We start from the raw sequence: 13,520 nt of genomic DNA, 5'->3' as shown, positions 1-13,520 counted from the left end.
TGCTGATTCAAGGCCTTGCCAGGAAAAGAACCAGGTCTTGGGAGGAAAAAGATCCTACTACACGAAGAATTACATTTTTACACAGTGGGGCTGCAGACTCCTCCCAGAGTAGACAAAAGAATGAAAACTTGACAAGTGCCCTGTGCAATCTCGTTATAAAATTTTCAAGCAATAAAATTCATTAGAATCACTGAATTGAAAACACTAATACAGTAGTATTATCAGGGACTATATAGTCGATTTCTAAGGATTATTCATCTTCATAGAATTATCCATTTTTCCAAGTGCTGGGGTAAAAATGATGTTTTGGTAGAGGATTTTAAAAAATTTTTAAAGGTATACCATAATGCATTTCAGCTGCTGTGGCAGACCTTTCTTTTACTCAACACAGTCAATGGAAAACTCTTTTTATATGTTGTTAAAAATTACATTTCCTGACAGACCTAAACCAAAGAGTGTGAGTATCATGTAACTATGCTTTGATCCTAAAGAACTACATTTACCCGTTATAATTAGTAACTTTTTAAAAGGATTTAAAAAATTTATTCACAGGCTGCATTAAAGGAAATAAATTTTTTTCAAAAGTTAAAATAATGTTCAGTGTAAACTACCAATACAACAAAAATATGCCAATACACTACTACTTGAATTAAAAATAAACGAGGGGTGGCTGAATAGCTCAGCCAGTTAAGCATCTGACTCTTGATCGTGGCTCAGGTCATGATCTCACAGTTTGTGAGCTGGAGCCCTGTGCCTCAGTCTCTCTGCACACTGAACCCTGTGGAACCTTCTTGGGATTCTCCCTCTCTCCTTCTCTCTCTGCCCCTCCTCCACTCGAGTTCTGACTCTCTCAAAATAAACAAACACTAAAAAATAAAGAAATAAGCTAGTAAATCTAAATATGAAAATCTCAACTTACAATAAAAACTTTAAAATCTTTTAAATGTTTTTTTTAAACATATTAATAAAACAAGATAAAAACACACATCCTGGTATGCCTCTGAATTTGCCTTAACAACTAGATAAATACACAAACTCTACAGTAAGAGGGCTAGCAGAAAAGTAAAGACACCTAGGTTATACAGATAAACTAATGAGCTAATCAACCTCTGTTTCCATTTCTCATCTGAAGATAAACAGGAGCTCTTCCACATTTCTAATTCCATTATAGGGGCGCTTGGATGGCTTAGTTAAGCATCCAACTCTTGATTTCTGCTCAGGTCATGATCTCATGGGTTCAAGAGATCCAGCCCTGCTTTGAGCTCTGCACTAACAGCACAGAGCCTCCTTGGGATTCTCTTATTCTCTCTCTCTGGCCCTCCTCCACACACACATGAGCACTGCTCGCTGGCTTACTCTCTCTCAAAATTAAACATTTAAACAATGTTTTTTAAACATTAAACAAATAAGTAAATAAATAAAAATTAAATTCCAGGGACACCTGGTTGGCTTGGTCATTTAAGTGTTGCACTCTTGATATCGGCTCAGGTCATGATCTCACGGTTCATGGGATCAAGCTCCAAGTCGGGCTCTGTGCTGAATGTGAAGCCTAGTTGGGATGCTCTCTCTCCCTCTTTCTGTCTCTCCCTCGCTCACACTCTCTCTCTCAAAATAAATAAAGAAAAAAAGCCTCCACTCTGCTCTATTACACAGAGAAAACTATTCAAAATTAACTTTATTACCATTAGGATTTCTAACTCAGAAAAGCTAGCTTACTTATAAATTTACTCAAGACCTTTTGGTTCAAAATAAAAGCTGTTCTGTCAATGGCTTAAAAGCAGATTTTAAAATACCATGAAACGGAAAATTATTATTTTTTAACACTAAAGAGCATCCAACTGCCTAAGAAAAGTTTGAAATATTCACAACACTTTAATTTAAATTTCAATCTTAAGAGAAATAATTTTTAAAGTTTTATCTCCTAATTCACTTAAAGAAAGAAACAATATGGATATGTGTATTTAAAGTTCATAAAAATTCTTCCAAATATAGATCAAATATAATTTAATTTTTGGCAATCTATTAACATTTTTTTCTGAATGTTTCATAGTAACCAAAAACCATGATAAATAAATCACTTATTTGTATCCCAAAATAAAGTAAAATGTTCAGGCCTACTTACTAAACAATCAGTCCACTTATACAGTGATCACGAAAATATATAGAAAGGCAAGGCAATGTGAAATACATGATTCTATATTCCTAATTTCAATCCCATTCCAATCCACTTGGTGAATTCCAGGTGTACATGTAACATTTAAAGAAACTTTTCGGGCATTTTCTTTACATGATTTCCAAGTTGAATGACTCTACTTCATACGTTATTTCCATATGCTTTATTAAGCACTCAAATCTGCTATTGGTGGACCTAAATTTACAACTATCACTACAATATATATTTTTTTAATTTTTTTAATGTTTATTTTTGAGAGAGAGAGAGAGAGAGAGAGAGAGAGAGAACACGAACGAACAGGGGAGGGGCAGAGAGACAGGGAGACAGAGAATGTGAAGCAGGCTCCAGGCCCTAACCTGGAGGGTTAGCACAGACCCTGAAATGGGGCTCAAACTCATGAATTGGGAGTTCATGACCTGAGCTGAAGTCAGACACTAAACCAACTGAGCCACCCAGGTGCCCCAACAATACACTTCTTGATAAGCTCTGCATTACAACATAGACACCTAACATAAACAGCTTTTAAACAGGATAATTATCTTCACTAAATGAACTTTAAAAGGCTTGATGAGGCACCTGGGTGGCTCAGTTGGTTCAGCGTCTGATTCTTGGTTTTGGCTCAGCTCATGATCTCTTGGTTTCATGAGTTCAAGCCCCACATCAGGCTCTGTGCTGATAAGCATACAGCCTGCTTGGGATTCTGTCTCCCTCTCTATCTGCCCTCCCCCACTCACACCATCTTTGTCTCTCTCAAAAATAAATAAATAAATAAATAAAATGAAGGACTTGTTTTCCTTTTTTTTTAATTCAAGAATATACTCAAAAAGGTTAAGATTCATTTCATGTGATCATTCTAATTGCTTCAATACCTTTATAGAGTAAAATTATTTGTTTCAAGAAAAGAACCTTTCAAAGTATATCTTCATCTTATTTGGGTTTAAAATGTGAATTACGTCTTCATTTTGGTACTTTGTAGGTGGCATAACATTGAATTCTATATTCTGGACTCCAGAATCAAGCTATCCAACTGCCACCCTAATTTCTGTGTAATCTTGAACAAGTTACTCAAATTCTCCAAGCTTTGGTTTCCTTATTCATAAAACTAGATAATACAGTACCTGTTTCACAGTATAGTTAGGAGTTAATAACATCATGTATACAAAGTGATTTGCAGTGTTCCTGGCACAAATAAATCCTCAATAAACGTTCTCTTTCATTATAATTACTACTACAGTGTGAAAGCACTAGTCAACTCTGAAATCATTAACAGGTTGACCCTACTTGAAAACAGCTTATTAAAAGTATCCCCATTCTATGAAATCTAAAAAGATTACTGAGCTGGTACTAGATGTTTCTAGATGCTTCTTCATATAATGAGTCCTCTTTAAATAAAGTTAAGAGATCTGTCAACTCAACAGGATTAAGAGATACTGTATTACTTCTAAAAACCTCAGAAAGTGATAAATTTATAAAACAAAACACGCCTAACTCTAAACAACTAGCACTTTAGTTAGCCACTCAGTTAAAATTAATCACCTTTCCCATTCAATCTCTATTTACCAAATTCCTTGCAGAATATTCTTCCAACCCCCACCTCTCCCATCCAAACTATGTTTTTCCACTAAGTCAAAGAACCTATACCTAAAAATGCTAGGCCAATGTCTGCCCATTAAAAACTAATTATTAAATAAATGCATATATTATATATTGAATAAATAAAATACATGATCTGTTTATACATACACATACAAAACCAAAACCTTTAGTATTAAAAGTATACAACACTATGGACACTGGGGATTTAGCAAAAGATACTACAACAACAACGAAATTTCAAAGAGAAACTAAGAGTTAAGAAGGTAGTATCCATAAGAAACCGCTACTCACAGTCTAAAGCAACTTCACCTATGTGAAGAATGCTCCTCAAGATTTTGAGGAAAATGGTCTCGTTTATTTAGGGGAGGGGGAAAAAAGCTCCCTAATAACATACTAACACATAAATTTCCTCCATCAAGAATGTACACTACAAATTATCCATTAACCCAACAGTTAGGCAGGTGAATGTTCATGACAGCTATACCTGTCCTACTAACATAGTATTAAGTGGGGCTTAGACTAACATTTGGAATAAAAGTGAAACAGAGTAAGTGGGAATTCTGTGTACACAGAACAAATTGTTAACAGCTTGACATTTTGAGTATTCCATAAGTTGTAGTTATACTCAAAGCAATGCAAGCATCACAGCCTAAAACCTATGTCCTAATGTTCTATTCAGTAAAATATCCTACATTAACTAGGTACTTCCAATAATAAAAGTGCTTATAACCACCTAAAAATGAAAAGTAAACTGTGCTCAAAGCTCTAAGAAAAATTCTAATATTCCAATACTTTAAGGCCCTTTTAAAAATAGTCCTAACGCTTCAACAGAATTTTTAAATGGCCTTCATTTGTATAAAAATAGTAGACATAATTTTCTAAAACAAATATTATCTATATAGTATTTTGCACCTATTCCTTTTACCTCAAGAAATATATATATGTGACAGAGAAGTCCTTTCCTCAAAAGAATGCCAGTTCTCCTTAGCTTAGAATGTCACATAAATTGCAATTTTGAGGTATCTAAGTGTGTTCCACTCTGAAAATTAAGAGCTATAGAAAAAGACCTGTTTATAATAATATCCTTAATATACAGATTCCAAAAAAGGTGGTTTTTGACAATAAAACATGAACTCTGTTGAACAAGTAAATAATTATTGTATACTCACACATCCATAAGTAGTACATAATCTTTACTGTCTTCTGGAATTCTACAGGAATGTCTACAGAAAAATCCTGATAAAAACAAGGTCCCACAGGAAAATTGCCAGGAAGAGGTGGCCAATTATTTTTTCTGCCTGCAAATTAAAAATAAAATTTACATTAGGACAAATATGTGTGACTCTTTAGTTTCATAATAAAGAAAATTATCTGTTCTTTTAATAAATGTTTTACAAATCTAATACTACATCTCTACAATCCTCTATTCATACAACTTTGAAAGCCAAGCTTTGCATTTTTAAAAATTTCCCCAGAGTAGGGACACCTGGCTGGCTCAGTCAGTAGAGCACATGACTCTTGATCTAGGGTTGTGGGGTCAAGTCCAGCATTAGGTGTAGAGATCACTTAAAAATAAAATCTTCTTAAAAAAAAGTTCACAAAGTACCACTTTAGAAAACATTAGATGGTATAATATTTTTCCAGTGTCATATAGCATTTAGCAGGAAACATTTATGTACAGTTGACACAAGAAACAAAAAGAGCACCAAGACATACACTGTGACTCTACCCTAAAAACAGATTTATTTCAAAATCCTAAGAGTCTGGCTCTCATGTGAAGTCCATGCAGTTTTTAAAGATCTACAATTTCCTCCTCAGCATCTTAAGTCTTTGAATATAATTCCTAGCCCATGTGGAGAAGGAAGACCAGCTTCTGAATCTTTTGAGTTTTCTACTATTTTTTTTGAGTTTTCTACTATTAACTCCATGAACACAAGATTCACTACTGCTAATGAATCAAATCTAGAAATCTCAAAGTCTGAAAAAGTAACATTCAAAACATACATGTAAGAAAACCACGGAACTAGGAGAAAACATGAAACAGTCAAGAAAAGGAAGCTCAGGAATTATATAGCACCTTCAAAAACCTAGAGGAAAAACAAATTCAAGCTATGAGGAGGGAAAATATGTCTATATAAAGAAATGAAATTGAAAATAGGGCTTGGGAAGTGGTGGGAGGAATAAAAAAAAAACAAAATTAAAGCAAGAAGTCAAAACATTAACAACAGAAGGTAAAAATAGCACCTAAAAGCCACTTCTCATTTTATATATTATATGCCATAATTTGTGAACATTAGATTTTACACACTTTATATAGACTAAGAAAATTTTACAGTGGAAAAAAAGAATGACCTATGTCTTATTCTTCCCAACTTGTCTGCACTGTTCCTAATTTTTTTCCAATTTCGTATACATTTCTCATACAAGTCTCATACTATTTGAGAGCAGCAGTGAATAGTAATAGAAGAACTAGGATCCAAAAACATAAGCGCCTAGTCACTTACTGGCTAGGGGGTCTTGGGCACCTTAAGCTTCTAAAGACTTTCTACATCTATAAAATCTTATGTTTCTTCATAAATTTCAGAGTAGAAATAACAATAGAATATCAATTATACCACCCTTCAGGGAATAACAATGATAATTAAACGAGTTAATAGATGGTAAGTACTTACATGTATAGCACACTGCCAAGTCTAACTTTTAATTTCCCACTCTTTTTGACATCTTTACTAAAATAGCTCTCATAGAAATAACTTGTATTAGTCAATACCAAGGACAAAGGACAGATTTTATTACAGGTATTTCAGATACACTGATCTCAAATAAACCTTTAGTTTCTCATTTTATAGATATTATCTCTAATGTTGCCATCAACAAAACGGCCAAGGATGAATGTGTCCTCACAAGGTCCTAGACTTACAATTTTTTTTTTTGATATTCCAAGACCACTATATTTTTAGTTTTTATTTAAATTTGCGAGTTAACATACAGTGTAGTATTAGTTTCAGGTGTACAATTAGGTGGTTTAACACTTCCAAACAACACCCGGTGCTGATCACAAGTGCACTCCTTAATCCCCACCACATACCCAACCAATCCCCTCCTCTACCTCCCCTCTGGTAATCATCAGTTTGTTCTCCACAGTTGAGCCTGTTCCTTGGTTTTCCTCTCTTTTTTTACCCCTATGATTATTGATTTTGTTTCTTAAATTCCACATATGAGTGAAAGCTTACACTATTTGTCTTTCCTGACTTAGGGTTACACATTCTAAGATAAGGAAGAGATAGTTCAGTATATTGTTGTTGACCTAGCCCTGTTATTCTATCACTATCCTAGACATAATACCAATGATCTGTCTAGCTCTTCAACCCTTCTTAGTCAGACACTGCTATCTTTCCCTAAGATATTCCCTTGAAGTGGCTTTTGATACTCACAGTCTAGATTTCACAGCAAATGATCAATTCATCACTTACTTCCTTGGCATCACCGAGAACCCCAAAGCTTCCCAGAGTCACGGCAGACATTTAAAAAAAATTTTTTTTAACATCTATTTATTTTTGAGAGACAGAGCATGAGCAGGGAGGGGCAGACAGAGAAGGAGACAGAATCCGAAGCAGGCTCCAGGCTCTGAGCTGTCAGCACAAAGCCCAACGTGGGGCTCAAACCCACGAATCACGAGATCATGACCTGAGCCAAAGACCAACACTTAACCAACTGAGCCCCACACCAAACATTTTTTAAACACAATTTGACAGATAAGTTATACTTGTGAGGACTGGGGCAGATAATTCGAAACTGGACTGACTAAACAAGAAGTTGAGAGTCAAAGTTAGGGCACACTTCCAGGTACTTACAAAACTTCAACAGACTCAACAAGGGCCCAAGTACAGAAACAGACTCCTGGCTAAAACCCAAAATTATCATATTCAGATTCACTTTCTGTGTTATAAGGCTAACAGTGTTTTAATCAAAAGACTATGTAAATTAGCCAATATCAGAAAGCTACAAAGCAACAAGTAGGAAATCTGCTTTCTGATCTTGCTACAACAGGAAAATAGGGCATGGCTTTATCCACAAACCAAAGGACTTAGAGCTAGCACAAGCATTATTTAAAGTGTTTAAGTTATTTTCATTTCAAACTTCTTTGGATACTACCATGTTGACTGAGATTTTGCATTTCTCGCTCTCGACGATCTAATTCTGCTGCTTTTCTTTCTAGTTCTTCTTGGCGCTTAAGAAGTTCAGCTTGGGCCAAGGCATGTTCCTTAAAAAATAGTAATAATAAAAATCAACACATGAATAGGTTTTTAGAGTTGTAACACTGCTATGCTATCTACTATCTCTCCCTCTACAATCTTAGAAAATTTTAAGTTTATTTATTATTTTTTTTAGTAATATCTACACCCAACATTGGGCTTAAAATCACAACCCCAAGATCAAGAGTACAACTGTACAATGCTAGAAACTTAATTCAAATGCTCTTCCAAAATGCAGTAATTCGCTCAAGGTTATAGTTTCAGAAAATATTATGGAGATACTTGGCTCATTTTGGGTCTTTTGGTTATGAAAACCATCAGTGAGAATATGGGACACATTAGGACAGGACAAAATTCTCTCAATAAGATTAGTTAGAGTCCTAAGGTAATTGGGAAAATAAAATCAAGGTGACCTCTGTGCCTAAATGAGAATGAAGAACAAAGGGAACTGGAAAAAAATGGAAAAAATGACAACTGAATTGCCTCTTAAGAATTGCTTAAATGGTACATACAGTTTCTAATGCAAGAATATGTATAACATCTTCTATTTTAAAAGACAATGAGATGAAAGAAGGATATGATTAAGAAAGTCTGGTTTGTAACTCCATCTGCTTTTATGTAAAATGAGGTATCCTATTCGTCTCCTTTATTCTCATACTTTTGCCACCTGCTGCTTCCAATCACTGTCCTTTGCTTAGCCATGGTAACTCTCTTCCAACATTATACCTCCAATTATAGTATCATTATACTATACAACATTATACTTCCAATTATAGTATCATCGGTACTATAATAGTACTAGGCATTAAAAAATGAAACCAAAGGCAATAAAAGTTTCCCTAAACAAACTGTACACCAAGAAGATCTATGAATTCAGTAACTGGTAATAACAGAATAAAGCAAATGTTACTAGCTCACACATATTGAAAAGAAAGTTAAAAATTAAATAAGGCAACATATAAAGAATTCTTTTGCTCTGAAGATGTTACTGATACTTTAATTTCCAATACAAATTTACACTGTAACATGAACTAACCTTTGCAATCTGTGTATAGGCTGGATGTTCCTCTGTTGGTTTCATTATTGCTGGTTGTGTACTAGGTACATTAGGCATTTTCACAGTGCCTGGTGGAGGCTAGGAACGTTAAGAAAAGGACAAATTATGTAAGACAGGTATTCAACTTTAACATCTTTCAAAAGGCCTAACACCAACAAAACTCGAAATGCCAAGAACTCCTCTCTTCCTCCTCTAGTGTATGGTAAAGTACTACTTAGGCTCTCCATCTCCCATTTTCTCAAATTCACTCATTCCTCAATTCTTCAACCTGACTGCTACCTTTACCACTAAACCACACTCTCCCCTCCAGAATACCACATGTAAAAACACAAAACAAAACAAAAAAAGTTTAAGTATTTTTTAGTAAAATACAGATAGCACTAAACTGAATAATTTACACCAAGGGTAAGTGTTAACTCTTTCAACCAAAGAAAGCTATTTGCCAGGGCCCTAAAAAGTAAATAGGAGAGATTGGCTGGGAAGATGGCAGAGTAAGAGGACCCAAAGTTTGGATCCTCCCAAAGATACAACCAGATCACACTATCAGTAGAAACAACCCAGGAAACAACCCAAGGACTGGCAGAACAAACTCCACAACTAAAGGCAGGGAAGAGGCCACATCTAAGAAGGTATAAAGCGTGAAGACACAGCCTGGGAGCAAAAGGGATGGCAGCCAGCCACAGTGGAGAAGGAGCCAGTGGCGCAGAGAAGAGCAGAAAACAGACTTTCACACTAGGGAGGCTGCCAACAGGGAGGACAAATCTCCATATTTGCCTTTGAAATTTCATTAGTTCTTAAAACCAACAGGACTTAAAACCTAGAATTTAAAAACTCGGCATGCTGGGCTCTAGGCATTAGGAGACAGAGTCCCTGCCCTAAGAAAGACGGCACGAAAAACAGCCATGCAGATGCAGTGCAGAACCAGCAATTTGAAAAATGCCAGGGGCAGACAAGATACAGTGATTTGCTCATCTCAGAACATGGCCTGGAGAGACAAGGATCACGGGGAGACCCCTCCAGGAACAAAGGAGCTAGCAGGTGCCATTTTCCTCCCCTGTCCCCCAGCATAAACAACGGCCATCTGTGGAAACCAGCACTGTGTAGATTCATGCTACCTAACTTGCTTATGCCAAGCCCCGCCACGTATGCTTCAGCAGATCAGCGCTTCCTACTCGTGCTCCTGAGTGCTGGTGCTACAAGACCCCTCCCCCACAGGCATGGTGCAAACTCTGCCAATAACACATGTTCTAAACCACCTGTTTGTTGCGCAGGACCTCATTTCCAGCAGGCAGTGTAACTTCACAACAAGACCACTGCACACCTTGCTACTCATAAGAAGTAAAGACAGCATCAACAAACAACTGGACTGAAGGAAAAAGAAACCAAGATTCAACAGCAGAGCACAAACAAAACACAGAGCAAACAAGCCCTGAAGCACCAGGCCCTGGGAAACAGGGGACACTGTACTACAGGGCACTACAGGACCTCTTTTTCATAAGATTGTTATCGCTAAGAGCAAGAGAAGTAGCTGACTTCCCAACACACAGGAACAGCTACGGAAAGTCAAACAAAATAAGAAGACAGAGAAATATCTCCCAAATGAAAGAACAGGACCAAACCACAGCAAGAGATCAAAGCAAAATGGATGTAAGTACTATGTCTGATAGAGAATTTATTTATTTATTTATTCATTTTTAATTTTTTTTCAACGTTTTTATTTATTTTTGGGAGAGAGACAGAGCATGAATGGGGGAGGGGCAGAGAGAGGGAGACACAGAATCGGAAACAAGCTCCAGGCTCCAAGCCATCAGCCCAGAGCCTGACGCGGAGCTCGAACTCACAGACTGCGAGATCGTGACCTGGCTGAAGTCGGACGCTTAACCGACTGCGCCACCCAGGCGCCCCAAGAATTTAAAGTAATGATCATAAAGATACTTACTGGACTGGAGAAGAGTGGAGATATCAGTGAGACCCTTAACCAGACATAAAAAAGAACCTGAGATCAAGAATACAATAAATGAGGGGAGCCTAGGTGGCTGTCAGTTAAGTGTCGACTTCAGCTCTCACAGTTTGGGAGTTCGAGCCCTGGGTCGGGCTCTGTGCTGACAGCTCAGAGCCTGGAGCCTGCTTTGGATTCTGTGTTTCCCTCATTCTCTGCCCTTCCCCCACTTGTGCTCTGTGTCTCTGTCTCCAAAATAAATAAACATTACAAAAAATTAAACAAAAATATAGAACACAATAAATGAAACTAAAAATACACTTGATGGAATAGTAGGCTAGATGAGGCAGACAAATGAATTAATGACCTAGAAGATAGAGTAATAGAAAGTAATCAAGCTGAGCAAAGGAGAGGAAAGAAAATTATGTTAATTGAGTACATTATTAGGGAACTCAGCAACTCCATCAAGCCTAATAACATCCACATTATAGGGATCTCAGAAGAAGAGAGAGGTAAGAGGGAAGAAAATGTATCTGAAGAAATAATAACTGAAAACTTCCCTTATCTGGGGAAGGAAACATATATGCAAATCCAGGAGGCACAGAGATCCACCCCCCCCCCAAAAAAATGAAACCAAAGAGGTCCACACCAAGACACATAGTAATTAAAATGGCAAAAGGTAGGGATAAAGAAAAAAATTTTAAAGCAGCCAGAGAAAAGACAGTTTCATACAAGGGAAACCCCATAGGCTTTAAGCAAATTTTTCAGCAGCAACTCTGCAGGCCAGAAGGAAGTTGCATGATATATTCAAAGTGCTAAAAGGGAAAAATCTGCAGCCAAGAATACTCTATCCAGAAAGGCTACTATTCAGAATCGAAAGAGACACAGAGTTTCTCCAACAAGGGTACCTGGTGGAGGAGTCAGTCAAGCGTCTGACTCCTGATCTCAGCTCAGGTCTTGATCTTGGGGTCATGAGTTCAAGCCCTGCATTAGGCTCCATGTTGGGTGTGAAGCCTACTTAAAATAAAAATAGAGTTTCTCAGACAAAAAGACTATTAAACCAGCCCTACAAGAAATTTTAAAGAGGACTCTTTGAGTGGAAAGGAAAGACCCTAAATGAGAATATGAAAAATAAAAAGCACAAAAACAGTAAAAATAAATATTTCTGTAAAAATCAGTCAAGGGATTCATAAAATAAAAGGATGTAAAATATGACAATATATACCTAAAAGGTGGGAGGGAGAGGAATAAAAAATAGGTTTAAACTTAAGCAGTGATCAACTTAATATAGACTGCTATATGTAGAAAATGTCATATACAACCACGATGATAATGACAAATCACAATCCAGTAATAAACATGCAAGAATAGAGAGGGGTATCCAACTATATCACTAAAAAAGCCAACAAACCATGAAAGACACTCAAGAGAAGAAAGAATCAAAGAAAATCTATAGTAACAACCAGAAAATAAATCTAAGAATGGCAATAAATACCTATCAATAATTACTGAGAATGTAAATGGACTAAATGCTCTAATCAAAGAGCATGGATAGGGTGACAGAGTGGATATAAAAACAATACCCATCTATATGGTGCTTACAAGAGACTCATTTCAGACCAAAAGCCACCTGCAGAGTAGACAGAGAAACATTTATCATGCAAATGGATGACAAAGAAAGCCAGGGTAGAAATACTTATATCGGACAAGAGACTTTAAAACAAAAACTGCAACAAGAGACAAAAAAGTGCCCTAAGTAATAATGAAGTGGACAATCCAAGAAAATATAATTATAAATATTTATGCACCCAACATGGAAGCACCCAAATACATAAAACAGTTAACAACAAACATGAAGGAACAATTAATAGTAATACAATATGGTAATAGTAGAGGACTTCTACACCCCAAGCGCATCAATGGACAGATCATCAACAGAGAAAATCAAAAAGGAAAACAGTGGCTTTGAATGATACACTGGACCGTATAAATTTAACAGACATATTCAGAACACTCCACCTTAAAACAGCAGACTACACATTCTTTTCAAGTGCACATGGAACATTCTCCAGAAGAGATTACATATTAGCCCACCAAAAAAACTCTCAACAAATTAAAAAAAAATGAAAGTCATACCATGCTTCATCTTTTCTGACCACAACACTATTAAACTACAAATCAGCCCCAAGAAAAAATGTGGAAAGAGCACAAAAACATGGGGCTTAAATAACATGCTATTAAACAATGAACAGGTCAACCAAGAAAGCAAAAAAGAAATAAAAACATACATGGAAACTAAAGAAAATGAAAGCACAAAGGTCTAAAATCTTTGGGATGCAAAAGTACTTCTAAGGGGAAAGTTTATAGTAATACTGGCGTACCTTAAGAAGCAAAAAGAATCTCAAACAACCTAACTTTACACCTAAGGAGCCAGAAAAAAAAAAAAAAAAACTCAACCACAGCAAAAGGAAGGAAATAATAAAGATTAAACAAGAAATA

The 13,520-nt window shown here is 36.2% G+C and overlaps 1 protein-coding gene across 2 annotated transcripts in view; it reads right to left on the bottom strand.

The window, feature by feature from the left end:
- Nucleotides 1-13,520, bottom strand: part of SCAMP1 (secretory carrier membrane protein 1) — a 127,156-nt gene that overhangs the window by 66,895 nt on the left and 46,741 nt on the right. For both annotated transcript variants that reach the window (XM_003981088.6, XM_019835860.3), the window contains 3 exons: nt 9,062-9,160; nt 7,925-8,033; nt 4,939-5,067 (listed from right to left, as the gene is read on the bottom strand). In XM_003981088.6, coding sequence (XP_003981137.1) covers nt 4,939-5,067; nt 7,925-8,033; nt 9,062-9,160 — 337 coding nt within the window. The remainder of the gene's footprint in view (nt 1-4,938; nt 5,068-7,924; nt 8,034-9,061; nt 9,161-13,520) is intronic.

Source organism: Felis catus, chromosome A1 (genome assembly GCF_018350175.1).
Source record: "Felis catus isolate Fca126 chromosome A1, F.catus_Fca126_mat1.0, whole genome shotgun sequence".
NCBI lineage: Eukaryota > Metazoa > Chordata > Mammalia > Carnivora > Felidae > Felis > Felis catus.
Note: the sequence above shows the minus strand (reverse complement) of the source record. Positions and strands in the feature narration are given on the sequence as shown.